Here is a 27710-nt window from a genome sequence, read left to right on the forward strand (position 1 = left end):
ATGTGGTGGCACCCCTGGCTGGCCGCCTGCCTGGCCTGGGCCTGTGGGGCCGGAGCTGGGGGGCCGGCCCCGCTGTGCGCCTCCCGCGGGCTCTGCCGGGCTCCGCTGGGCCCCAACGCCTCCCAGCCGGAGCCGGGGCACTGCCGGCGGCAGCGGGGGGCGACCGAGCTCTGCGCATGGGCCCTCTCCTCCGAAAGCCTGCTAGGTACAGCCTGCTCTGCCCCGGTGCTTCGGCTTGGCGGGTTGTAGCAGCTACTGAAGCAGTAAGGGAAGACCTTACATACACAGGCAAATTATTAGGAAAAGGTTCTTCACAGAAGGGGTTGTAAAGCACTGGAACAGGCTGCCCAGGGAAGTGGTGGAGTTGCCATCCCTGGAGGTATTTAAAAGACGGGGTAGACATGGTGCTGAGGGACGTGGTTTAGTGGTGGGCTTGGTAGTGTTAGGTTGACGGTTGGACTTGATGATCTTAAAGGTCCCTTCCAACCTAGACAATTCTAAATACTACTTTTCAAATTAAACCTAGATGGGCCATAAGGAGCTTTTTCTTTCCTTTTTTTTTTTTTTTGTATTCACAATTTATTGTAATGGAGAGGTGTGTGAGTCCCAATTATGTGTTAATGCAAAATTGATAGCCTGGCACCTATTTGATGTGGTATACCTCTTAGGCATACAGAATTGCCTGTAATAATAAAGATAATTTATATGATAACATTCCAAAAATAATTTCTTCGGGTGATAGAATTGCTTGTGAGCATTAAGAAATTGTAATCGGTGATAAATCTTGTGGCAGCTGGCTGTAACAGGGTTTGTCATTATAAACATATTGAGAAACATAACTAACAGCAAGTCACCAGAGATGCTAACTAACTTGCAATTTTTACAAAACAGTGACTATGAGATACTGGGATTTTATAATTAATATGGAATTGTAAGATTGTTGCAAGCAAAAATCCATAACAATGTTAAAACACACAGTATTAATGCAGTGTTTTAAAACAATATTTGTCCTGTGTTACCATGGATCAGGGTGCAGAGTAGCTCTGAAGGAAGAATGAAGCACATCTTTTGAGTACATATGTTATGCTACAGCAAGAAATGCATCTTCTGACCCTTTCATTCGCTGTTTACATTACTCAGAGAAGACTTCAAGCTGGTTTCTTAGGTTACTTGGTGATCATCACTGCATATGGACTGTATACCACAGTTACTGGTGCACAGTGACTTCATCTGTTCCACTACATCGTTCAGCTGTGAGGGCAGCTGAACTTTTCTGTCTCATGCAAATATCTTTTAGGGTTGCATATAACTGACTGCAGTATAAAACTGCCCTGAGACTGTTCTAATTACAGCGAATTGAAACTATGCGTAAATAGGTTTGGGATCTTAAAACCAGCATGCCCTACTGGTTTCTTTAACTGCAGGATTCAATCCATCTTTTCAAAAATCCCAAACAAAATAAAATCCTGAATTTATTTGGGCTTGCTTTTCATGCAGGCTTAATATGCATTCTGGTAAAGACTCAGTTTTAATTGTTTTTGAAGTATTTTGATTGGATTTAAGAGGAAAGATATTAAGAATAGTATGATTGTTTTTTTAAAAACATTTTTTGTCTGTTTCATGTCTACAGAGCCTTTTCCAATTGATGTGATTGAGGAAAATTATGTCCGTAATGTGAGAAACTGCATTTTTTCAATTGCCTATCCTACACCTTTTAAATCTAGAGTGCGTCTTGTAGCTGTTTCAAAGGTTGGCTATTATTTTTTTGTTCCTCTCTAATTAGTAGAGATTGTTAATACATGTACTAAAATATATTTTAATATTCATATGCTATTTATTGTGAAAGCATCAATACGTACTTTAAACAAATAGAACATTTAAAACATATCATGAGATGTCTTTTAGTAATGAAATCTGTAGAGAAAACACATTCATTACCACTGAAAATTTGATCATATTCAAATACCATCTGTATTCTTTTTTTTTTCTCCAGGATGTTCTTGAAAATATTTTGGATCTTGATATATCTGTTGAAGGAACATCTGATTTTCTTCAGTTCGTCAGTGGTGGGAAAGTGATACTTGGGTCTATTCCATTGGCCCATAGATATGGGGGTCATCAGGTAACGATAACTCCTGTTCTTCCAGGTGGAATTATGTAGGTCTTTTAATGTGAAAAGGTATTATCACCTTAATAATACCTGTGAATGTGTGAGTATATGCCTGTAAGTATATGAACACTTATGAACATTTTGATTGCAGATTTGTTCTTCATTAGGGGCTGCAGATGGAAGAGAACTGTGATATTCTTTCACGGTACCATGTCTACTTTCTCTGCTTCTGTTTATGCCAGAAGCAAATTATTTTTTTAACTTCTGTTAGCTGCAGAGTCTGCTTAGCACCCCTGCAACCTGACGCTCTGATTCATGATAGGTATTACCAGCTGAGAGGAGTGAAAAAGGACAGAGCCTCACTGCAATACCATGATTACTAAGAGTTAAGTTTGATTGAAATGGGCAAGATTAGTTATGGAAAAGAATGGTAGAATTTGATTTGTAATTTCCAATTGAAAAAAAAAAAAATTACAAGCTGTGTCAGTTTAAAGACTCATTATACAAAAGAGCCAGGGCTGTAGCTGTACGTCATAGCTGGAAGGTAGAGAAAAAAAAATGGGGATTACTGGCATTAGTCGACTTTTTTCTGTGGTTTTCTGATTCATTATTGCTGTGAGTGTGAAAGTACAGCTTTAGGGATCAATAGCTTAATGACTGAGCAAATGTGTCATTATATTGTGTAGATCACAGAGAACCCACATGTAATTTGTACTGTTTCAAGTATAACTGCTATAAATGATAGAAGAAAATAACTTGATTTTAATTTTTGTCAGTTTGGTAGCTGGGCAGGTCAGCTGGGTGATGGAAGAGCCCACTTGATCGGAGTATATACAAACAGGTGTGACATTTTTTTAAGTAACTAATTCAATTCTGTATTCTGTTTAGCTGATTCAAGCGTAGCCCAAGGTGTACTGTTAGAAATGCTAATGGTATTTTTGCAGGCATGGTGAGAGGTGGGAACTACAGTTAAAAGGGTCAGGAAAGACCCCATACTCCAGGTAAGTTGCAGTTAAGCTATGTACACCAAACTGGATGTGTTCTTTTTGAAATTTGCTTTGATTTTACGACCTATTCCTTATTTGTCTGTCCTCCATAGGAACGGCGATGGAAGAGCTGTGCTTCGCTCTTCTGTGCGAGAATTTTTGTGTAGTGAGGCCATGCACTATCTTGGAATTCCTACAAGCAGAGCTGCTAGGTATTTTTCTTTCTTTTTCACAGCATCCTAACTATACAGGTCATTTTGTGACTGAGTTACACTGAGCATTAATAAAACAGGACAGTTAGTTTCCAAGAGGGTAGATCTTTCTTTTCATATATATATGCAATCAGAACAAAATATATCGCTCCAGTTTCATAGATTTTTGGATAAAACTTTCCAGTAATAATGAGCTCCAGCAATTAATCCATTCGCTTTTGTCTTTGATATGCTTTAAAGTACTACTTTATTTAAATACGGTATTGTGCACTGTCTGTCTTGCAGTGAACAGCTGCCTTTCACTTGTAGGACAGTCTTAACTGAATTACCTTAATTTGAAATCTGATTCATTTTGTAAAGATAGTAAAAAACGGAAGTTAGATTGAGTGATTATATTGGACACTAACTCCCCTCGCCAGCTGTTACGAAACTGCAATTAATAATATTTTCTCTTTAAAAAAACCCAAACTGTTCTCTCCCTTGTTGCTCACCAAAAGACTTGCAAAAACAGCAGGAATAGATTCCCGCCCTGTAAATAATAATAATAATAATACCTTTAGTGTATGTAGATAACCAATGAGTATATTAATACATTTTACATGGTTAATAAATGAGTCTTTTTTTACACTAAAGTTAAGCATTTGGATGAATTTTTCTAAAATTAGGCCAAGTAGGAAAATGTTGAAAGTGGCTATTTCTGTATCGTCATAGTCACCTAGTTGCAAATTTTAAGATTTGTAGGAAAAACTGTCAGTCAGATGAATAGATGTTAATATTGGAGGTAGTACTGTATGTACGTAATTGCTCTCAATTCCTTATTTGTACAAACACCTCTTGAGCACAGAGGGAGATTTCGTAAAAAAATAAATAATTAAAACTAATTCTGGTTGAACTAAAGAAGACTAATACATTCACTCATTTGGATGATTTTCTCAGAATTAAGTTAACCGAATTTTTCAGATGATTGTGTTTAAAATGTGAAGTTCATTTTGTGTTCCAAGTGGTCTCGTGTCTGTACTCCAGTATTTCAGGCTTTAAAGAAAGTAAATATTCTGCAGAAAAGGCCTGTACTCAGCTGCCTCATGATTAGGTGTCTGTATTTGCAAAGTGTCTGCGAATCTCTCTAGCATTAATTCGAACACATTTCCTCTGTTGAAGTGCAGTGTTTGTAAATGACATTTTTGATGGTTTATTCACTGACTTCACCTTGAGCCCCTGTGCTGTTGCCTGTTAATGCAGAACGTTAAATGTCTGAATATCAGCAGGAAAGCATCTGGCAAGGTTATAGCCTTTCTTTGCTGTCATCTCAACAAACTGTTCAGTGCAAAAACAATACAAAATTACTCCTTAACTGTGCACAAATTCTATTGAGTACACAGTGTGCTTTTGTTCTCTGCTGGCAAATTGGTTAAATGCCTGGCTCTCTTAACTGCTGTACTGTTTGCAACACTTCGTTTGGAAAATCCCCAGCTGATATCCATATTCTTCCCAATGGGGAGCTGTTGCACTGAGGCTGGTGGGATGCACTTACAGAGGTCTTGTCAAGTCTTGGCAGAAGTGCGGGGAAAAGTGTTACAGCTTATCTGAGAACACCCAGCGGGTTGGTTTGCTCTATTAATTTTAAGTACTGTGTTCCCAATGGGGTGCTACAATTTATGACTGTACTGACAGATAAAGGACACTTCTTCATATGGTACCATTTTAGTCACATACTGGGACTACCAGTGTTACGCATTAGGTCAAAAAAGTGAGCCAATATGCATAGTTTTCAGAGTGACCCTTACTTGCATAGGGGTTGGTGTTCAGGCAAGACAGCAAGTAGAGCACTTGGGAGTGTAAAGTCCAGCCCTTAAGCTAGAGCCAGGGGTAGAGGGATATAATCCATCCATCCATCCATCCATCCATCCATCCATCCATCTGTGAGTGCTGTTGCAGTTTCTCTGGTGTAAGAGCAATTTCAGTGCTCCATTTCCTGTGGTTGAGTGTATGTCTGGTCTCCTGCTGCCTCCTCTCAAGTAATGGTACTTACCAACTACAGGGACCATTTGAAAACTATTTTTGTAGTGGGAATGTAGTTATCTTTATGTGTCTGCCCCACTATCTGGCCAGCTCTGAAGTGTTGCTCATCTGTTAACTTACATTAGTAACTAACCAAATATTGATGCACCCATGGATTTTTTTTTTGTCAGTAATAAGAGAAGTGCTGGTATTCTGCAGGAATTTTGCAGAGAGCCTGCTAAGTGTTACATAGTCAAAAAGAAACAACCCTTCTGGCAGACGCCTGTTCAAAACAATAAAATTTAATAGCATTATTATTCTGACTCCTCTCCCCTAGTGCTCTGGTGAACATGCTGTTTTGTTAGTGTCTGGGGTTCATTCCCTGTTTTTGAATATTTTCATTTTGCTTGAAGGATTAAGTTTTTCCTCTTCCATCTCATGTATGTCAAAAACACTTTTTCTGCTTACTCCTGCAGACATATACGATTGTATCCAAAAGAATCTTTTTTTGGACAAAATTTTCTAATGTTGCTTATATCAGTGCAGCTCCAGTAACAGGAGCAATTTGATTTCTAGATACTTTTTCCCTCCTTCTGGAACAATTCACTACCTGTTCTTTCCAGTTAACAGGGGAATTTCAGTTTGGATAGCTACTAGATACCTTCAAAAATACTGACTATAATAATAATTTAGTTTCAAAGCCATGGTTACTCTTACAAGGAACTGCACTCTGTAAGAATTCAGACAAATCATTCATTTTCATGTTTTTTTTTTGGTACGTATTTATGTTTATACGTGTACCCCACGTTTTTGATCCAACTAAATTCTTTCTAAAATTTTGACGCTAAATTATATAAAAACAGAATCTAGTGTAGTCTCAAAATTTAACACTTGGGAGTTGTTTTAACTCTGTGACTGTCTTCAGTCATATTCATGAATGGAATATTAGGTTTGCTTCTTGTCCTTTTCTGTGTACCTCCACGGAAAGTTTGGTTCTGTCTTCTGTGCAGTTTTCAACTACCTAATAGATAGTTAAAGAAGAATTACACAAAATGAGCTAAATTTTCCCGCTGCTAGACTCTTGAACAAGAAGTCTTCTGTGCCTATTGACGGGACAACACCTCTTTCAGAAGATAGCACCAAGCATTACTTCTGCTGGATTCTCAGTGTAATCCCAGTTGCTTTGGAGAGAAAACTTCCTACATGTTAACCTTAGGGGAATATGATGCCCTTGCATAGTTGTGAGGATTGATTCCAGTTTATTTTTCCTGATATAATGGAAATTACAGTGAAGTCACTTATTTTATTTTGTAAAATGAATATAAATTGTGAAATATTTTTGAGCAAGCAAAGTTATTCCAAGCACTCATAAATCTCAATATTTGAATAAAGATGAAAATTTATAGGATGTGCAGAATTTAAAAGCAAATGAAAGGAAGAGATTGCTTTTAAAAATCCAAGTACAAGTAGCAGTGAAGAAGAAAGGGATTATCATAATGTATCATAAAAATTATGCCTTTTTTGTGTGTTGATACTATTTGAAGAGTTCCTGCTTGTTAAGGGTCCCAGGTCTGTCCCTGAAGTTCCCGTGACAAAAGTTTTGTCTTATGTAAAGGGCAACCTCCATCTGATACAACAGTTTGGTTTCTGATTTCTCTGTCCTCCTAATTCCACTGTTGTCCTCGGGGAAGTTGTGACTTATTTAATGTTATCATCACACTAATCAGGCACTGAGGTTCCAAATGAATACAGTACTTTTTTTGAATGCAGCCCCCTCCCCAGGAACAGTGTAAATAGTGGAAATTGGACAACATTGTGTAAATAAAAAATAAATGCTTCTTGCTATTGAAGCTCGGTAAGCCTAGGCTTAGTTTGCCAGTGTCATTTGTAAATACAGAGCTATGCCAGCAAAAAGATCTTTCTTTTTATGAAAGAAAGTTATATGAAATATGACTTGATTTTCATTGTAAATTATTTTTCCTGAGATGACTTTTTAATGTTTATTTCTTGTTTGTCACAGCTTAGTTGTAAGTGATGATGATGTGTGGAGAGACCAGTTTTACAATGGAAATATTAAGAAAGAAAGAGGTAATGAACACATTTCAAATTAGTATGTTGCAACACTGTAACTTAATTCTCCATTGAAAAATAAAATTTAAAATTAGTATGTCATATATGTGTAGTAAAAAGTACTAAATAGGCTTCATTTCATTTATTAAGATATAAAACCTTTCCTGAGAAAATCAGTCTGAAACGTATCTTAGTTAAAGAAATGAAGCCCTATTATTTTCATTTGCCATTACAAAATGATATTGAAAACGAGGGAAAGTTTCCATGGTTCCAATAGCAATGCTGGAAGAGTGGGAATACTATTGTGGCTGTGCCATTGGTACATCTTCTATACCTGCTCTGAAAAAGAGTAGGATAGTACAGCATGGGGAAAAATCTATTCATGTTGGTTCTTTCTTTGTTGCTAGCATTTCTGGAGTAATTCTAGTATTCATGCATTACTGGAATTTTGTCTGTGTTTGCTGGTATAGCAAATTAAGCTTTATCATTAAAAAGTATGGGTAATAAAGTAACATTATACATATTCATCTGCTATGCGACGAGCATAATTACAAAAATACCAGTTTAACTATGTATATATAAATTCTGCAGCCATAGAAACAACACGCGACGGCTTTTACTATGGAACTGTTTTATTTTGCTGATACTCTGTTTACATTTAAACACGTGTCTATATTTAAGGTGCGATAGTGCTACGTCTCGCCAAATCATGGTTTCGTATAGGATCCTTAGAAATCTTAGCTCATTCTGGGGAACTGGACTTACAAAGGTTTGAATTTAATCTTCATACTAACTATATTAGGTTTTTTAACAAACAAATATATATTAGAATGCATATATGCAGTTCGAATTTAGACATGAATTATTTAGAAAGGAAGATTGCATAATTTAGAAAGATAACCTGCTATTTTTATACAAGCATACAAAAGAACTTACCTCATTAGGGTAAAGCCCCCTAGATGTTTCTGCAGGCCTGGATCTTACAAAATGAGAAAGATTTTATAGCTGAAATAGTTCTGGTAACTAAGCACTAGGAAGGAGTTGTTTGTTTTGGAAAGATTTGTAAATTAAAGGTATAATTTCCTACATTTCTCATAATTGTCTGTGAAGCTGAATTAATAGAACTATGAAATAACTCACTAGCATAAGTATGTTGTATAAAGTACGCTCTCTAGAAACATGCAGAACCAGAGAAATATACTAGGTAGGAAATTACTGCACAGCTTCAAGCCTCTTAGCAATATTAATTTACGTGTCAAGCAATTAGCATGACAAATTTTTATGTCTACTGTAAATATTTAAAAGTTGGTCATTTCTCCTCGGGAGCAATGTAGTGGTTGATAATCACTTGCAATAGAAATTGTTCTGGGGTGCTTAAAAACGAGCAAGAGCTCATAGCAGCAGCTGTATCTTGTAATGAATGATAATTGTATTTAACTTCCCACGTGACTCTGCTGTCCTTTCCTTTTTTTTTTTTTTTTGAACTCTCTCAGCAGATTTTTGTTGTAAAATTGAAAGACTGAATTTAGGAACTGATTTTAAGTTTAGTTTTAATTTTTTTTGATTAAAGTATTTGTGACCCATTGGATTTAAGGAGCGTGTAAAGATCACTTATACACATGTAGAGTAGATGACTCCTTCCTGCCTGTTGCAGAGGGGGCCTCAGAAAGAGTGGCCAAGAGCAGGCCAAGGCTAGTGTGACTGTGCTTCATCCTCAGAGAAGGTCCTACCGAAAGAGGATGCTTGGAGCAACCAGCTAAAATTCAGAGGCAATAGTTAAAACACCTTTCTAAAGGTCAGGTTGCTAAGTACTCTGATTAAATCCTCAGTTTGAGGGGAGTTCAGTGATTTCCTCCAACAACCTGATTAGAAGGTAAAATATTTGTGCATGCAGCCACACAGCCCTTGCCTAGGCTGCCTACCCCACAGGTAGCTTGGTGCTTACAGCCTCCTGTGCCAGTGGCCCTGGCTGGCTCTGACCACAAGAGTGTCCTACAGGGAGCTCCTAAATTTACTAAATGCCAACCGCTCTACTTTAAAGCTTTAGATCTGCAAAAATATGCATCTGACAGGCATTGCAAATGTATCCCAATTTCCTGAGCCTGTCTTGTAGGACTATGCAGCACTGTTTTGGGAATGGCCAGTTACTGTGGCAAGGAACTGTACTTCGTAAGAATTTGGCCATAATATTTTCTTTGTGAGAATTCTAATGTAGAACTATTCCTTGTAATCCTATACTTTTTTTTTATATGAAAATTTCTTTTTTTCCTTAAAAAATTGATGGTACTGCATGCAAAACCAGATCCTGGTATGCTCTGGAAATTTAACACACGGGAATAATTTTAACTCTACATGGCAGTGTCCAGTAATATGTATGACTGGAACCTGAGGTTTTATCTCTAAGCATTTGGAAGGGCTTAATCCAAGACTAAATGGAATAAATAGATTGACTTTTCTAATAACTGTTTGCGATAAGCTGTAGATCAGCATTTAGCTGTTTGAAAACAAGAATTTTGAATGATCAGTTCTAAAAGTGCCAGTTTTGTTTAAAGAATTCTGCCTCTCCTATTACAGAAGTTTGCTAGACTTTCTCATCCAGGAACATTTTCCCTCAATAGCCATGAATGATTCAAATAGATATCTGGTAAGTCTTTTTTAAAAGTTATTTTTATTTTTCACTTGCATGTGAACAATAATTATACAAAACTTTTCAAAGTTCCGAATTTTAGAAGGTTTTTAAAATTTGAAGTAAGCTTATTTTTATTAGTGAAAGTTTGTTAATTCGCTTTTGGCTTTTGTAAAAACCTGGTTCCTGAAGTTTTTTTTTTTCTCAAAGTCAAATATGAATATTCTTCACCACTTTTCATGATGGAAATGTTTGTTGGGAAGCTTCTATTTTCTGTTATATTTTGTTATGTTACTGCTCAGATTTTAAGTAAGCAGTGGTCATGAAGTGATGAACTACACTTTTTCTAGTATAAAGGTAGTATATACAGTGTATACTAATATATACACTAGCATATATAGTGTCTTAGTTTCTTTTTTTGAATTTTTAATGTCTTTTAGGGCATCTGTGTGTACTTATTTAGCTGTAGTCTGGATAAGATTATTGTGCAGTCACTTCGTTTAGAATGTGAATGAAAAGTCCTAACAGGCAGAGTATACATTTAAAAATAGAACGTATGACATCTTTCTGAAGTGAAGCAAATGTTTATGTTATTGTGTTCCATATTTTTGATTCAGAGGACCTGAAGTAAAAGATGTATTTGATTTTAGGAATTTTTCTCTACAGTCGTATCAGAGACTGCAAATCTGATTGCATTGTGGATGTCTGTGGGGTTTGCACATGGTAAGCTGCAGTAGATGGCATTGGCTTTACAGGACTGACTCTTTATAGTCGTATACTTAAAGATGGCTTTCATTTGTCACTTCAGTTCTTCTGATATCTGTTATGCATTAATATACAAGTTTTTTCATAACAGGAGCGCTTTCTGATCTTTCAAAGCATGACTGTATCTGGCAGAAGCAAGAATATAGGAGCAAGAGTTCACAGAATTGTTGTAATAGTCTGATGTACAAAGTCCATGTATTGATGTTATATAAGTTTAATTGCTCTGAATTTGATGCATGTACATAAAAACCTGGCTTTTTAAAGTGCATAGGATACAGTGCTGTCTACCTTTGTTTCAGATTTACGTTATGAAAAAACAAAACAGCATTCTCTTGCTAATACAGCACCCAATCAACTTGCAAGGAAGCAGCTAATGACCAATTTGCAAGATGCTGTTTCAGTCCTGTGTAGCACTGAAAGGAAAAGGAAACAGTGCCACCTAGGTATAGAAACCAGATGCAAGATAATGTAGCAGAGTTTCTCATTTTCATACTTAAAATGCGTGCCAGGTCAAGAGTAAGACACAAGTTTATTTCCCAGAGTCTGATTTCTGAAAGGTAGCAGCTCCAAATTTCTCTAGATTCAGTGGATCTGTTTAACAGCAAATTTTCTAAAGGCTACAGGGTTCAGGTGGAATTTTAACTTTTATATCTCCTTGTTGTTTAATTGTAGGTGTGTGCAATACAGATAACTTCAGTTTATTATCTATAACAATAGATTATGGTCCATTTGGATTTATGGATTCCTATGACCCAAGTGAGTGTAGCACATGTTTTTAAATACAATTTTTTACTTAAAATAAACTCTTTATATTAATTTATGTAGTTTCTGTGTGCATGAAAACTGCTAACATTATTAGCAGAAAAATCCCAAGCATATGTATTGTTTGAAGAGCTTTAGGGAAAAAAATTATATCAGAGGCCAGTTGCATTGTACACTATACAGGTTGCATTTCAAGTGCTAAAAGTCTTGTTAATGAAATATTACTATTAAACCCATTTTCATGAGAATGTTTCCACTTGAACTTCATCAATTGAATAGATGCTACAACAGAAACCTAGAAAACTAAAATTTGCGTGTTGCTGTAAGCAGCCAAAATCAAAAATAGTATACAGTAACTTTGCATGCATCATGCTTTAGTTTTATAGACACAGCAGCTAATTATATGCTGGAAGAAATAAACCTACCCAATCATGGCAACTTTTCTTTAAAAGTATGAACTGAGTCAGTCTGGGATTGATAGATATAGGTCCAGTATGTACATAAATGCATATTATTAGATTATTGTTTAGAGGTTGCATTTGAGTAAGCTTCAGAACCAGCAGTGGTTATCTTGCTATCTGTTTTCATGAGGCTGCAGCCTCAAATTAAGGAAAACTCGTGAGAATAAATTTCATATTGTTTCTATTGTATTGAAAAAACAGAGCTTTTCTGGTTTTAGATCATTCCCTATATGGTGGGTTGACTGCATCCGGCAATTAAGGACCCACCAGCCACTCATTCACTCCCCTCTGCCGCGGGCTGGGGGAGAGAACTGGAAGAGCAAAGATGAGAAAAAGCTCATGGTCAAGAAAAGACAGTTGAATAAGTTAAGGGGAAAAAAAGAGGTGGAGGTGATCAACAAGTGATGCAAAGGCAATCAATCACCACCTCCCACCATCAGTCCCCAAGCAACAACTGCTTTGGAAAAGCTACCCCCAGTTTTTATTGCTGAGCGTGATGTTATGTGGTATGGAATATCCCTTTGGTCAGTTTGGGTCAGCTGTCCCAGCTGTGTCTCCTCCCAGCCCCTTGCCTGGTGTGTTATTGACACTGTTTTAGTCACAAGTCTGAAACGCAGTGCCATACAGGCTGCCACAAAGAAAATTAACTCCATCCCAGCCAGAGCCAGTACACCCTAGAACCAGATGAAATGCTTTAGTTAAAATTCAGATTTGAACCAATCACCAGATCTGATAGATGTGTTATAGGTCTCCTCCTTAATGGTCTATATGTTATTAATGTCCTCTGAGGACTCAGGCAATGCTGTGTGCATTGAGCAGTTTATCTGCATTTGATCTGAGCAAGGGGTTCATACTGCATCCATTCGGAGACTGGTGCTGTAGATCTGCATACGTTTTACTTCTGGATACCTGTAACTTGCATAGCAGATATTTATTATCTCCCAAATAATGGATTTGCATACTGGAACATGTTAGCACTTATTTTTTATGTAAATACATAAAGTTTGCTTGTACAATTGAAACAAATCTTGCTTAGGTGGCCTGTGTATTTAAATACATGCTTATACATGTTACTTTTCAAAAAATACTTATAAATCCTGAATCTGGTTTCGTAGTTGTTTAGTCTGTGTGCTAAATAGTAGCACTATATATAGTAAAAACATTGAAAAAGACATCGTTTTCAGTGTAAAAAGACTCTTTTTCTGTTTAAACATCTGAATTTATTTTGAATCTTCAAGTAGGAAGATGTCACTTATGACATGTGGGAACTTGTCTGCGAAGGATGCATTCCTTAGATTTGCAAATCATGGAATCATAGAATGGTTTAGGTTGGAAAGGACCTTGAAGAGCATTGAATTCCAACCCCCCTGCCATAGACAGGGACACCTCCCACTAGATCAGCTTGCCTAAGGCCACGTCCAACCTGGATAATAGATCTTGAGTCAATTCACTGTAAATAAGTATCCTTGTGATTTGATTTTAAATATTTAGTAACTTTAGGGCTTTTATTAGTTTGCTGTGTAAGTATAAAAATGAATGCACTTCAATATTTGAACATTGATTGCTTATTGTAATTATTCTGTTGTGGAAAAGTAATGTTTTGTTTGAAACAGATTTTGTTCCAAACACATCTGATGATGAAAGGAGGTATAAAATAGGAAACCAGGCAAATGTTGGGCTGTTTAATCTGAGCAAGCTGTTGCAAGCTCTGAAACCTTTGTTGGATCCCAGGCAAAAGCAGCTGTAAGTAATCCTTAAAATATCTTGATGCTTAAAAGAACTAGTGAGATGGGAGACCCTCGAATCACCATATGGGTAGGAAAGAAAGGGATTAGCTTTTAAAATCTTTTTTTCTAAGTAGAAATTGATTCTGAATTAATTATTGGCGAGAATAAGGTGGAGGGAGGGGAGAAAGGTTTACATTGGTCATAAATAATAGCAAAATACAACTGGAAGGTGTTCAGACGTCCTTCTGAAGTAATGGGGTAATATTTTAATATTCTGTTGTAAAGATTCCTAATACGAATCTTTTGTGTGATTTAAACTCATTACTTTGTATGAAAAGGAAGAACATTGTATTTTTCTTCTTTGCAGCAGCTATTTATGTATTTGAAACCTGTTAAAACGTTTCCCCTGTCTTTTTCCCACTACAGATACCTGTTGATGCAGAATATCAATGTTTGTGAGATATCAGACAGAAGTTTTCCCTGATTAGTGTACAGTACGATTGTACCCACAGTAGTATTGTAGTTCCATAGAATTTGACATTTCTTTTATTTTTGCAGAGCTTTCCAGATTTTGGAGGGATATGGTGAGCGCTATTACATGCGGTATGGAGTTCCAGAACTCAAACCTTGCAGTCACGATACTATAAATTATGTTATGTGGCAATTTCCTTACTTTGTTATTATTTTTAGTTTCACAGAACTATTCAAAACAAAATTGGGTCTTCTTGGGGAGAATGAGGATGACAGCTATTTGATTGCTTTCCTCCTAAAAGTAAGTTTGCTTTGCTAATTTTCTTGGCAAACATCGTCTTCAAAAATATCTGATAGAAGTATCTTTTTTTCACTAGCTTATGGAAGATACAAAGGCTGATTTTACAATGACATTTCGACAGCTCAGTGAAATTACTGAAGACCAGTTAAAGGAGTTCCATATTCCTGAGGTATTAATACAAGCACCAAATTTTAGGAATACTTAATAGAAGATGAGTAAATCAGGTTGGACATAACCCTGGTGTAATAGAGAATGGCTCAAGCCATGATTTGCCTGGGAAATTTGTCGTTGTAGCATTATTAAGGGACAGGGAGATTAATGTATCTGTGTCATGCTACCACCCCATGTTAATCCTGTGTCTACTAAGGAAGGATACCTTAACAAAGACTGCTAATGAAAGATACTTTAATGAAGAGTGCTGAAATAAAATGTTCAGCCTCTAGTACAGATCCAATATGAGTAGTCATAAATATTCATACACAGGTGGGAATGTGATTTTCTTCACATTTAAGACAGGTCTGCTGGGAAGAACTTTCCTTCCTTCACACTCACTCCCCCCTCCTCTTCTCCCCCTTCCCCTCCTTTTTTTTTTTTTTTTTTTTGTTTTTCTTAAGAATACCTTCTCATAGTATTTTTTAAGACACAAATGAAGTTGGACAGGAATTATAAGGAAAATTTCAACCTCAGATTGATCAAACTATTCCTAACATGGGGTTACCGGGTGACCTAAACATCTGCTCTCAGGCCCATCGGCTTGTCTTGGTATCTAATGACAAGTGAGATCCCATCTCATCATAAACTCTTGCTAGAATCTCAGCCTATAGTGGTCTCTGCCCTTCCTTGGGAACAAGATCAGTTTTAAATGTAGTTTAAAGCATAGGAATACGTTTTGTCATCCAATTTTATGCTGGTAAAATGTTTTATTTCTTTAGAGATTTTTTTTTTTTGGTATTAATTTAATTTCACCTGCTGTTTATTTACACACTAATACTTCATGAGTAGCAAAGTAAGTTCTCATGTTGGTTTGTAGATCACCTATGTTTTTTTTTTTTAGCTGCACACCAAAATTGATCTAACAGTGCCAGAATCCTTTGGGAACACCGCAGGAGTCCTTACATTTAGTACTACCTGGAAACATTCTGAAATTCCTCCCAAAGCAGCCTACACATCTTTGAATAAATGCTTGACTCCTGTACTCACCTGTTATCCACCTGCCTGACCCCCAGCTCTTAGTCACTTCTGTAATTTTAACTCATCTTTATGCTCAAATGTGGTTTTCATTATATTTTTGACTCCCATTCCTTAAAAAAACCCACAGATGTGATCAAAACTTTGTTTTGTTCTTGCTGTTAATTTCCCTTAGTTAACTTATGCCCATTTTTTCTTGTATATCTGCTGTTTACCTCCTTTTATCTATGTCCATTTCTTTCTAATCTGTTCTTTCTATGAAGTTCATTTTTTGTCTGTGAGCTTTGGCTCCTTTCTCTCAACTGAGCAATATGAAGCAGCTGTTAGCTCAGTGTAGTCAGCCAGGGAAGCCTAGATTGTGGTTGTTGTCCAACATTGGAAGCAGTTACCCCAAGCTCTGGTTTTATTGTTTGCCTTTTCCAAGTTCTGTCTCCTCTCCCTTTTCCTCTCCTACTGTGTCTATTCTTCTCCTCAGTCTTCTCCTATTCTTGTAGCCTTAAGTTTCTCTCTTTCTCCACACCTTATCTTTCTTTATCAATATATTTTCCATATTCCACAATTTTGGAAAAAAACCCTTGCATCCCTACAAATAGATCTGATCCATGTACAAAACTCAGAATACAGTAGAACCTGTATTTATGTAGCCTAAAAAAATAGGTCAGACAATAAGCCAAGGAAGAATAGAGGTGAAGTGCTAGAGGTACTTATATAGAATTTGCCACAATAGAGATGGATTAATATGGATATATCACTAGCAAAAAGAAATAATTTAAATACACATGAAAAGATATTTGTAGAATTTTTGGGAAGAAAATTCCTTGAAGGGTCATTATATGTTTCCCTCTTATATCTTTTTAATATTTGTTTGCTTGCTTTGGGTTTTGCTTAATAGGAACAAAATTCTGATTACCTGCCATTAACTGTTTCTTTCTCTTTAGGAGTTCTGGGCTCTCCAGGATCTGGGTAAACACAAGTTATTTTCAGAATGGGTTACTATGTACCTCTTGAGATTAAATCGGTAAGTCTGATGCAGTTTCAAGTGTAAAAATAACACCAAGCCTGTATTTGCCAGGCACAGGCAACATTAATCTGCAATGATTTTATATAATCTTTAGTGAGTCTGGTAAACTGCCTCAGACGTGATTTCTTATCCCTTTTTTGTCTTTATGGTTCTAGATTATGCTAGATTCCACAATAATTACTAGTGTAGTTCTGTTTTGACACACAGGTACAAAAAAATGACATGGGAGGAGTGGTCTGTATTTGTTGTGTTTCATTGAGCAACCGATCAGATTTCTTTGGTGAATAATTTTTGTTAAAATACCAGTCCTACAGGTTCAGTCCAAGAATCTGAAAGTTAGGCTTTGCAAATACATAAGAATGAATAGTGTTTCACTACTGGTAATACGTACATTTTTTACTATGAAATAATATGAGTTTGGGATGACAGGGGTTGGAAATTGAACAGTTGTGAATACACAGACTGTGTTTGGAAACTGCTGGTGTTGCATAGGTAGGGACATGCATGTTAGAACTTCCTACCAATTCTTTTGTCATAAGTCAATAAAGAATGTGTATGTTTTTCTTAGTCATATATGGTATGCATGGCTGATAGTAGTCAAAAGAAGTACATATCAGATACTTGGAAATTTTAGTCCATAAATGCAGTTCTTAGGAAAAAAAAGTGAATACAAGAAACAACACCTACGAGAAAGTGTGCGATTTTTGCCAAGTCTAATAATTCTTAGAGATTCACACCTGCTTCCACTGGACACAAAAGTAGAACACTTAATGATTCTAATGAAAGACAAATAAAGTATTTATAAAAATAAATAAGTATAACCCTCATTAGCTAAAGCACTTTCTTTTTTCTTCTTTTGATTTTTCACATATAGTAACAAGGGTGATTCAGACACCAAGAGAAGAACACGAATGACAAGTGAGTAAAACAATCCAAAGGAATTCAGGTGCTTGGAGGTGGCAGCTATCTATTTACATAGGTTTCTTCAGTGTTAGTTATTTTTCCTTTTGAGGAGAACTAAAATGACCTGTCATTACACTGCTGCAAATCTTGGAATACTATGCATTCGCTGTGGCTATGTCTGATTTCACCTATTCGTGTGATTAGAATCTAGCCACGTGTGTATGGCTAGACTTGTGAATATATATGTACTTTTTATATAAGTTAAATGATCAAGATGTTCCTTGGCTACGATGAGGTGCTCTTCCTCCTTAGGGATCCTCCTTTTTCCTTCCTTAAAAAAAAGTAAATAAATCCTTAGTTTAGGTCCACATTTTGAAGAAATTGGTCTGGCCCAAACACTTTCTGTTGTGTATAGTTGTAGTCATATCAGTTGACTGAGGCCTAAGAGCATAAGATCGTGGAAGTGCACCACAACTTCTAGTCCAAGTTGCTCTTCTCTAGATTCTACTGTTTTTGAAGGACAGAGCACATGTCAGTTCATATTTTGGGTGACTGAAATCACAAATGATGAAGGTGTCATGAAGAAGGCTTTTCCACCAGTATTCCACCAGTATATATAGCCCTGCTATATATAGCAGGGCTCATCTACAGGGCTTTAAACTAGGTTTGAAGGGGGATGGGGATGAGACCAGGATTACAAAAGTGGTGCCTGGGAGAAGCGTACCAGTGCTTCTGGGTAAAAGTGTTAGCAAGGTCTTGCAGCCTGTCCCAGTGATGGTGGGGGATGGTGAATTGTGTGACAGCCAAGACACGAGGGGTAGTGATAATTTGGTAGCTACAGTAGTGCCTGAGTATGATCAGGTGCGAATTAGGGCTTGTCCCCCCAAGAAAGTGGCAGGGCAATTAGCCCAGCTGAAGTGCATCTATACTAATGCACGCAGCATGGGAAATAAACAGGAGGAGCTGGAGGCCATTGTACAGCAAGGAAACTATGATATAGTCGCCATCACAGAAACGTGGTGGGAGGACACACACAAGTGGAGTGCTGTAATGGATGGCTACCAACTCTTCAAAAAGGATAGGCAAGGAAGGAGAGGTGGTGGGGTGGCCCTCTATGTTAGGGGCAGTTTTGAATGCCTGGAACTTAACAGTGTGGATGACAACACTGAGTGTGTATGGATAAAAATTAAGGGGAAGGCCAATAAGGCAGACATCGTGATGGGAGTTTGTTATAGACCTCCTAATCGGGATGTAGAAGCCGATGAAGTATTCTACAAGCAGCTGGCAGAGGTCTCACAATCATCTGCCCTTGTTCTTGTGGGGGACTTCAACTTCCCAGACGTCTGCTGGAAATACAATGCAGCAGAGAGGGAACAGTCATGGAGGTTCCTGGAGTGTGTGGAAGACAACTTCCTAACACAGCTGGTGAAGGAACCAACTAGGGGAAGTGCCCTACTGGACCTACTGTTTGTTAACAGAGAAGGTCTTGTGGAGGATGTAAAGGTTGGAGGTCGCCTTGGGCAGAGTGATCACGAAATGATAGAATTTTCAATTCTTGATCACGTAAGGTGGGGAGCCAGCAGAACTGCCACCTTGGATTTCCGAAGGGCAGACTTTAGCCTGTTTAGGAGCATGGTCGAGAGTGTCCCTTGGGAGGCAGTTTTGAAGAGCAAAGGTGCCCAGGAAGGCTGGGCATACTTCAAGCAGGTGCTCTTAAAAGCTCAGGAGAAGGCCATCCCCTTGTCTCGAAAAACGAGCAGACGGGGAAGACGACCAGCCTGGCTAAATAGAGAACTTTGGCTGGACCTCAGGAAAAAAAGAAAAGTTTACATTCTCTGGAAAAGGGGGTTGGCAACTTATGAGGATTATCAAGATATAACAAAGCTATGTAGGGGGAAAATGAGAAGGGCCAAAGCTCAATCAGAACTCAGCTTGGCCACTGCAGTTAAAGACAATAAGAAAAGGTTCTTTGAATATATCAATAGAAAAAGGAAGACTAGGGAAAATGTAGGCCCACTGGTGAATGAGACAGGTGCCCTAGTGGTGGAGGACGCAGAGAAGGCAGAGTTACTGAATGCCTTCTTTTCTTCGGTCTTCACTGCTAAAGCTGTCCCTCATGAATCCCACACTCTGAAGGCAAAGGGGGAGGTCTGGAGAGTGGAAGATTTTCCCTCAGTTGAGGAGGACCGGGTCAGAGACCACTTGGCCAAGCTGGACATTCACAGGTCCATGGGCCCTGATGGCATGCATCCGCGAGTGCTGAGAGAGCTGGCAGATGTTATTGCTAGACCACTCTCCATCGTCTTTGAACGGTCATGGAGAACAGGAGAGGTGCCTGAGGACTGGAGGAAGGCCGACATCACTCCAATCTTCAAAAAAGGCAAGAAGGAGGACCCAGGGAACTACAGACCGGTTAGTCTAACCTCTGTCCCTGGGAAGGTATTGGAGCGACTCATTCTGGATGTCATCTCCAAACACGTTGAGGAACAGGAAGTTATTGGAAGTGGTCAACATGGATTTACCAAGGGTAAATCGTGCTTGACCAATCTGATAGCTTTCTATGATGTTATAATTGGTTGGCTGGATGAGGGGAAAGTCGTGGATGTCATCTACCTTGACTTTAGCAAGGCTTTTGACACTGTCTCCCATGACATCCTCATTAGGAAGCTGAGGAAGTATGGGCTAGATGAGGTGACAGTGAGGTGGATTGAGAGTTGGCTGCGGGACAGGACTCAGAGGGTTGTGATCAGCGGCACAGAGTCTAGTTGGAGGCCTGTAACCAGTGGTGTCCCCCAGGGGTCAATACTTGGTCCTATTTTGTTTAATATATTCATTAATGACCTGGATGAGGGGACAGAGTGTATCCTCAGCAAGTTTGCTGATGATACCAAACTGGGTGGGGTGGCTGACACCCCAGAGGGCTGTGCTGCCATCCAGCGTGACCTGGACAGACTGGAGAGCTGGGCAGAGAAGAACCTAATGAGGTTCAACAAAACCAAGTGCAAGGTCCTGCACCTGGGGAGGAAGAATGCTAGGCACCAGTACAGGTTAGGGGCTGACCTGCTGGGAAGTAGCTTGGAGGAGAAGGATCTGGGGGTTGTGGTAGACAGTAAATTATCCATGGCCCAGCAATGTGCCCTTGTCGCCAAAAAGGCCAATGGAATCCTGGGCTGCATAGGGAAGAGTGTGGCCAGTAGGTCGAGGGAGGTCATTCTCCCCCTCTACTCGGCACTGGTGAGGCCACAACTGGAATACTGTGTCCAGTTTTGGGCTCCCCAGTTCAAGAGGGACAGGGAACTGCTGGAGCGAGTCCAGCGAAGGGCAACTAAGATGATTAAGGGCTTGGAGCACCTCCCTTATGAGGAAAGGCTGAGAGAGCTGGGACTCTTTAGCCTGGAGAAGAGAAGGCTGAGGGGAGACCTTATTATGGCATACAAGTATCTAAAGGGTGGGTTGAAGGAGGATGGAGCCAGGCTCTTTTCATTGGTTCCAAGTGACAGGACGAGGGGCAATGGGCACAAGTTAGAACACAGGAAGTTCCGTTCAAATACACGGAAACAGTTCTTTACGGTGAGGGTGACAGAGCACTGGCACAGGCTGCCCAGGGAGGTTGTGGAGTCCCCTTCCCTGGAGATTTTCAAGACCCGCCTGGATGCAGTCCTGAGTAATGTGCTCTGGGCAATCCTGCTTTAGCAGGAGAGTTGGACTAGATGATCTCTAGAGGTCCCTTCCAACTCTGAAAATTCTGTGATTCTGTGATTCACAAAGGCTGCTCTGCCCTGTGTCACACCGTATGTGCACATAGACACTGAAGCAATCCAGCTCAGCTGTCCAGCTACGGTCTATTCCATATCAATCCTCATTTACCTACTTGTTTATTTTTCTTTCCCTTACTTGTTGCTTACCTTTTTGTATTTCTTTTTTCTCTCACTTTTTTTTTTGACCCCCTTTTTTACAATTTCCACCTGGGGGCTCAGGGGATGCCAGGCCTCCAGCTTGTTCTATGCTTTGGTGCTTGTGGACTTGATTAATATTTTTTTTCCTTTTGATTTTCTTGAATAACTTAATTACTGGCACATGAGAACATGGTTGTCTGTATGTGTCATGTCTCAAGTGGGGCTTCACCATAGTGTCTTGAAAAGGTGGATGTGCTCTGGCTGCTCCCCAAGTTGTAACTCTTCATTGCAAAGTCGGGTGCTCCCTGAAAGGGCCCCTAGGATTTGATTTTCTTATGAGATGCCCTTCCTCTTCTGCTTTTCCTCAGTGCACACAACATCTTTTATTTGATCTTCCTTCCTTTAGCAGTCTGTGAATGCATTGGTTTGCATTGTTCAGAAGAACATTGTTCTTCTCTGGTGACGAACCCTTGAACCCTTGATAACATCAGGAGAGATTCTGGTAGGCATCCTGTTATGGCTCAATGGACTAAGATTTGTCTGAGTGTCCAAATATTTCCAAACCCTTTCTACATGTTATAAAGTATCAAGGTTTATGAAAGGCACCCGCATTTTTTTCTGCACCTGGAGAAGAACCTCATTACTTGTGAAAGGACTTTCTAGTCATGAAAGGAATGTACTTTAATTCTCCAAGTTATTCAGAACACAAAATGGTAGAGTTACTGCATTTAGTTGCGTCTCACAGCAGAAACAGCAGATAGGAAATTCTAAGAATTAATTCAGGGAGAGAGGGTTTTTTTTGATCTGCAGTGAGCTGTGGTAAATTTGTGAAATTTGCCTGTAAAAGACAATCAGCAACTGAAAATCTCTGGACAAAAGGGAGTGAAGGAAATGGAGGATCTGATCAAATTCTGCATGAGTATTATACGCTTCAGTGTTACACTGCTTTGCAGGGTGTTTCATTCTCATTTCTAACAGAAATGGCTGTACTCTTTTGTTAGATACTGGCTGGCCATTTTCTTCAAAAGCTTTAATTGATTTAGTAGGAAAATGGCAGGAGATAGGACTGACTTTCAGTAATAAGATAGTAAAAACTATGTAGGGCAGAAATTATCATCACACGGACCTTCATGTTTGCATCCACATTTTCTAACCAAGGCTCCATCTATTTTTAAGAACACTTCTTGCAATTTTACATGCATTTTTAGAAAGTTAATATGAATACAGTTACCAAGAAGAAAGATTTTGTTTGTTCTTTGTATTTTGGAAGGGTTAAGAAGTTGCAACTGTGAGGCTGAGGCTCTTAGCTCAACTATTGTTTCAAGGTTTTGAGATCCTGTTTTCCTCAGCTAAAATTTAATGCTGAAAACTGTCTAAACACACTTCTTATTTTTCTGGGTTTTTTTGATCTGTTTTTAGAGAAGATTGTGACACTCTGAGTTTTTATTCCAAATGAGAAAGGATCTCAGTTTGGGAATGATCTTCTGCAAACCAGCATTGTGATTTTCTATGCGTATGTCAGAGGATCATATAGTACAGGAGACAGACAAAACAGAGATAAGGTGTGGACTACATGTTTGGTAGTGGCCTTAGTTTTGGTAGCAGTCCAAAACTTGATATACAAAGATTCATGGTTAAGTTCAGTACAACTGAACTGAGCTGCTGTACAACTTACAGCACAAATCTGTCTCAACTCAGTCAACTGTGCATTTTTACCCAGCACTTCATGTTAAAGACAAAACTGTCAGGGCTCTATAGATTTTTGTGTGGGTTGGTAAGTCCCACTAAATTTCTTACTGCTGTCTTTAGAATTGACTGACCTTGAGAATGTATTGCCATTATCACCTCGTTATTCATCACCTTTCCCTCATCATTAGTAAGTCTTGTAAAATATCTCATGTCCCAAAGTACATAACCTTGAAGCATTTCAAGTTGATCACTTATCTTCATTTTTTTATCTTCATTTAGTTTTTAGTCCTTAGCAGCACTTTATCTCGTACTGCCTAAACATAGTTCCTTAGGAGTTGATCAAAAAGTTTTGACAATCCAAATCCCTGTACAAGTCTATCATTGTATTTCTTTTTTATAAAGAAACATGTAAAAAAACTGTAGACCAGATGATAAAATGTTCATAAGGGCATATTTTTTTCTGCTTTGTCCTTTTCTTATCTGGCTTGTCTTATTCTCTCATAATTATCTTGTCACTTGTGTTAATTACAGATATTTTTAATGCCACTCTGAAACTTGTCAATTTGCGATTGTTCTGAATATATTTCTGGGACAAATATTATCCTGCTACTATGAGTCATGGTTTTAATGTGAATTGTCATTTTTTGTATGAGTCATATGTTAACTTCTCCACCTTTTAAATATTCTTTTTACATTGTTATCACACTTTACTATTGAAAAACCATTTAGTGGATTAAATCAAATACTTGGCCAGAGCCAATTACTTTGCCAAGTGGGAAAACACGTTTTTTTTAGCAGTTAGGGCAAAGCGTTGTTATGACTATATAAAGGTTATCAGGGTTCCAAATAGCCAGTCTTATTTATAGGCTTTTGTTTAACATATGTAAGTACACACAGAACAATGGTAATGTGGAAAAGATGAATGTCTGTATCTGGATGGATTGCATCTCGGTCTTCATGCTCATGGACACTGTGCCGGAATGATGTTCTATTACCCGGGCAGCTTTTATAAAGGAGGGAGTGGCTGTGCCACCTGAGATGCTTCTGATTTGAGCCCACGTTCTGATTTTGTGAGAAAGCTTCACCTTCTCTCTTGTGGCAGGGGAAAGAGCAATCAGTTGAGCACTTAAAATAGAGTGATTTTTTTTTTTTTGTCCTTTACTTTTCTAAATAACATAAAGACCCTTTGTGTAATGCTGCTGTATGGCAAAACTTGTGGCTTAAAATGGCTATCGTTCAGTTCCAAAGATAAATAATTTAATTGTATTGTGATACATATAATAATCATGCAAGTGTTGTTTCACTGATTACATACCTTCAGTAAATTCTAGTGTATTAGCTGGTTAAATGGTGCTTTTTAGAAGGAGTGGTTATTACAGAGAAGTCTGTTCACTGCGCTAGGCACTAATTCTGCATGGGGAGCTATTAAATATGAATAAAGTCCTGTGATTGTCTAACCACAGAACCTTAGGAGGAGCCAGTCATAGCTTTTCTCAAAGACATCAACTGTCTTGGTAGTCAGCTAGGATAAACAAGTTATGTTTGCAAGCTGAAGAAGCAGTACAAGGAGATGCAACAGCAGAGTGAATTGGGAAATGGAAATAGGTTGTTTAATCCTTTCATCCAAAATACTGTTTCTGATCATCCCCCTCCAATTATAATTTATTTTTTGGAAATAATAGTGGGAGGTGTCCCTGCCTATGGCAGGGGGGTTGGAACTTGATGATCTTCAAGGTCCTTTCCAACCTAAACCATTGTATGATTCTGTAAAATAACATCATAACTAATTGATTAGAGGAACTGAGTAGAGGGAAGTTTGGGATGGTAATGGGCACAAGTTAGAACACAGGAAGTTCCGTTCAAATACACGGAAACACTTCTTTATGGTGAAGGTGACAGAGCACTGGCACAGGCTGCCCAGGGAGGTTGTGGAGTCCCCTTCTCTGGAGATTTTCAAGACCCGCCTGGATGCAGTCCTGAGTAATGTGCTCTGGGCAATCCTGCTTTAGCAGGGGAGTTGGACTAGATGATCTCTACAGGTCCCTTCCAACTCTGAAAATTCTGTGATTTTAATGAATACTCTGCTTTCTCTAATATCCTCTTTCAAATATGCTGTGAGGGTATTTATATAAGAATATTTTGTAAAGCTATGTGGATTTTTTTTAAAAGAAATATATAAACTAATATAAATAGTTTATAAATAAAACTAATGTTTATTCTAAAACTTACTGGGACATCAATGGAAAGGGAAGGAACAGACAAAGTTTGTGTATGTCCATAAATCACAGACTTTTGGTTGCAAGTCCATAGGGTAAATGCCTCTGGTATCACTAATTAATCTCTTCATGTAATAATCTGCTACTGAATTTGGGAAAATATGCAGATGAATGTCAAATTAAGATTTACAATGCAAACTTGAAATGTTTGTTACAATTAATCTGTAACATTCTTTTCATCGTTAATTAAAGGGAAAACTTTCTGAAGTAGAATCTTGGGCTTTAATAGCGAGCAATTTTATGAGTTGTGTTGATATTATCTGCTAAAAAATTGATAACAAAAGCCATGTGTGCTTATGAGAACTGTCCTTGGCATACAGTTTGACAGAACTCCTTTTATGAGTTGTTAGTTGCTGTCCTTTAAGATATAACCTGGTTTACTTGTTCAGCAGTTTCATTTTCAGTGTCCCTACAATCCGCCTACCACTAATTAGAAACAGCCAGCCTGGAACATGCCAGAGAAGCAGTGTAGCTGTCATGGGTGTTTCCAAAAAGATAGAGCAGACGGTATGGAAAAAATGGGGGGACCTCCCCCCCGCCCCCGCCAGAAAATGAAAAGGAAAGTGGAAAAAAGTAGTTTCTAAAAAAAAAATACAGCTGAAATGCAACATCAAAGGCTTTTATGGCTAAACTTTTCATACATGATATAGAAGGAATATCTAAGTACATAGACTTTAATGAATCTCCAGGAAGGTATTGACAACATTGAAATACGCTTTTCCACCAATGTAGCAGGAACCTAGGCCACAGTAAACTCATCACGTTTGAAAAGTCTGCTGGTGTTAATAACAGGAGATCCTTTGTGTATCAGTGTGATGTTCTCTACTACTCTAATTTTTGTTTGGCACTTTGGCATTACTGATCGTGCAAGTTTAAAAAATCCTTTTAACAGCTCATAAAAATAGATTGATTCACTCCTTTTCCTTTTTATGCATTTTTTTTTCTCTTGATCTGCAAATTAAACCTTGAAGATTTCAATGACATGTTTCAATGACATGTTTCAATGACTGTGTTTTCCTTTTGTTGAATACATCTGACTAAATTTAGCATGATTTACTTTTGGTTTCAGCTGTTAATCCTAGATACATCCTTAGGAATTGGATGGCACAATCAGCAGTGCAAAAAGCTAATTTGAATGATTTCTCAGAGGTAAAATTCTTTCTTTCTTGACATACTTATTAATAATTGGCATAATTGTTAATGAAACAGTTGTTGCATTTACACTTTGAATTTATAATACACTTTGACCAACATTATACTATCTAATACCAACTACTATTAAAAATATTAACAAAATTATTAATAGCATTAATTATAACATAAATAGTAGTGACTATATTAATAGTAGTACTAATAATAGTAAGCAACTCATGTAATAGTTTCTGGAGCCAGGAGGGTGCATAATATGAAGTGGTAGAAACTCTTCTTGTTTGCAGGAAAACATTTTGTATAAAAACTTACCCTTTTGGATTGCTTCCAGGTTCGTCTTCTACAGCAGATTTTACAACGTCCCTTTCAGAGACAGCAGGCTGCAGAGAAAGCAGGCTACTCCCTTCGCCCCCCAGCTTGGGCCAAGGACCTCAAAGTAAGCTGTTCATCCTGAGAGAAATTTGAACAAGCCAGAAAAATGATCCAGGTCAAAGCTCAGGCCTTCGAACAGGATTAATGGATCAAGCCACAGGAACTTCTCTCCCGTATACTTTGTGGTCTGGAATCTGCTAGTCTGCTAGGCAAGACAAGGTCTTGACCAACTTTATAACAGCTAAAGACTAAAGAAATGGACCACTGTGTATGGTTGCATCAGCAAATTGTATTGGTGCCCTTCATATTCAGCTGTGCATTAATTTGAGTTATTTAAGTTCTGCCAAATTGTCACACAACCTCTCAGAATTCATGGCTGATCAGGTGGGTCTCAATAAGTTTTAATGGCTGGTCAATTTAAAATCCATCTAAAGTAGTTTTAATCATACAGTATTTTGATGAATGTCCTCCTTGCTGTTATACACTGTTCAAAAATAATTGTATTCTGAAGACATAAATGTTCTTAAGTCTTTTGCAGGGTTGGAACGGAAGATCATCTTACACCTTTTTTCTTTTTGACCTTGTTTTGTGCCATTAAACTCCCAAGAAAGATTTAAAGGAAATTCAATGAAATAGTGAGCAAAGATGTCTGTCTTGGGAGTGACTTGCCCAAAAATAAATTTTGATGTCTTTGTCAGGTGCCATTCAAGCCTGGCCCGCTGCTCTT

At 38.1% G+C, this 27710-nt stretch overlaps 1 protein-coding gene across 3 annotated transcripts; it reads left to right on the forward strand.

Moving 5' to 3' along the window:
- On the forward strand, positions 1-27710 carry LOC309668559 (protein adenylyltransferase SelO-like; the record flags this gene model as incomplete). 3 transcript variants are annotated; one of them, XM_082479008.1, is made up of 19 exons in its annotated part: positions 1-205; positions 1631-1749; positions 1994-2122; positions 2887-2951; positions 3055-3111; positions 3210-3308; positions 7327-7394; positions 8058-8145; positions 9951-10020; positions 10653-10725; positions 11440-11523; positions 13604-13733; positions 14276-14320; positions 14408-14489; positions 14566-14658; positions 16616-16695; positions 17573-17616; positions 26532-26611; positions 26943-27710. In XM_082479008.1, 19 exons carry the CDS (start codon positions 1-3, stop codon positions 27063-27065), a joined length of 1734 nt encoding a protein of 577 aa, XP_082335134.1. In that variant the 3' UTR covers positions 27066-27710. The 3 variants fall into 3 exon arrangements, with proteins under 3 accessions (XP_082335134.1, XP_082335132.1, XP_082335133.1); XM_082479006.1 differs by lacking the exon at positions 1-205 and having other exon boundaries at positions 1528-1749; positions 16619-16695; XM_082479007.1 differs by lacking the exons at positions 1-205; positions 14276-14320 and having other exon boundaries at positions 1528-1749.

Source organism: Vanellus vanellus (genome assembly GCF_965231255.1).
Source record: "Vanellus vanellus genome assembly, chromosome: 2".
Lineage (NCBI taxonomy): Eukaryota > Metazoa > Chordata > Aves > Charadriiformes > Charadriidae > Vanellus > Vanellus vanellus.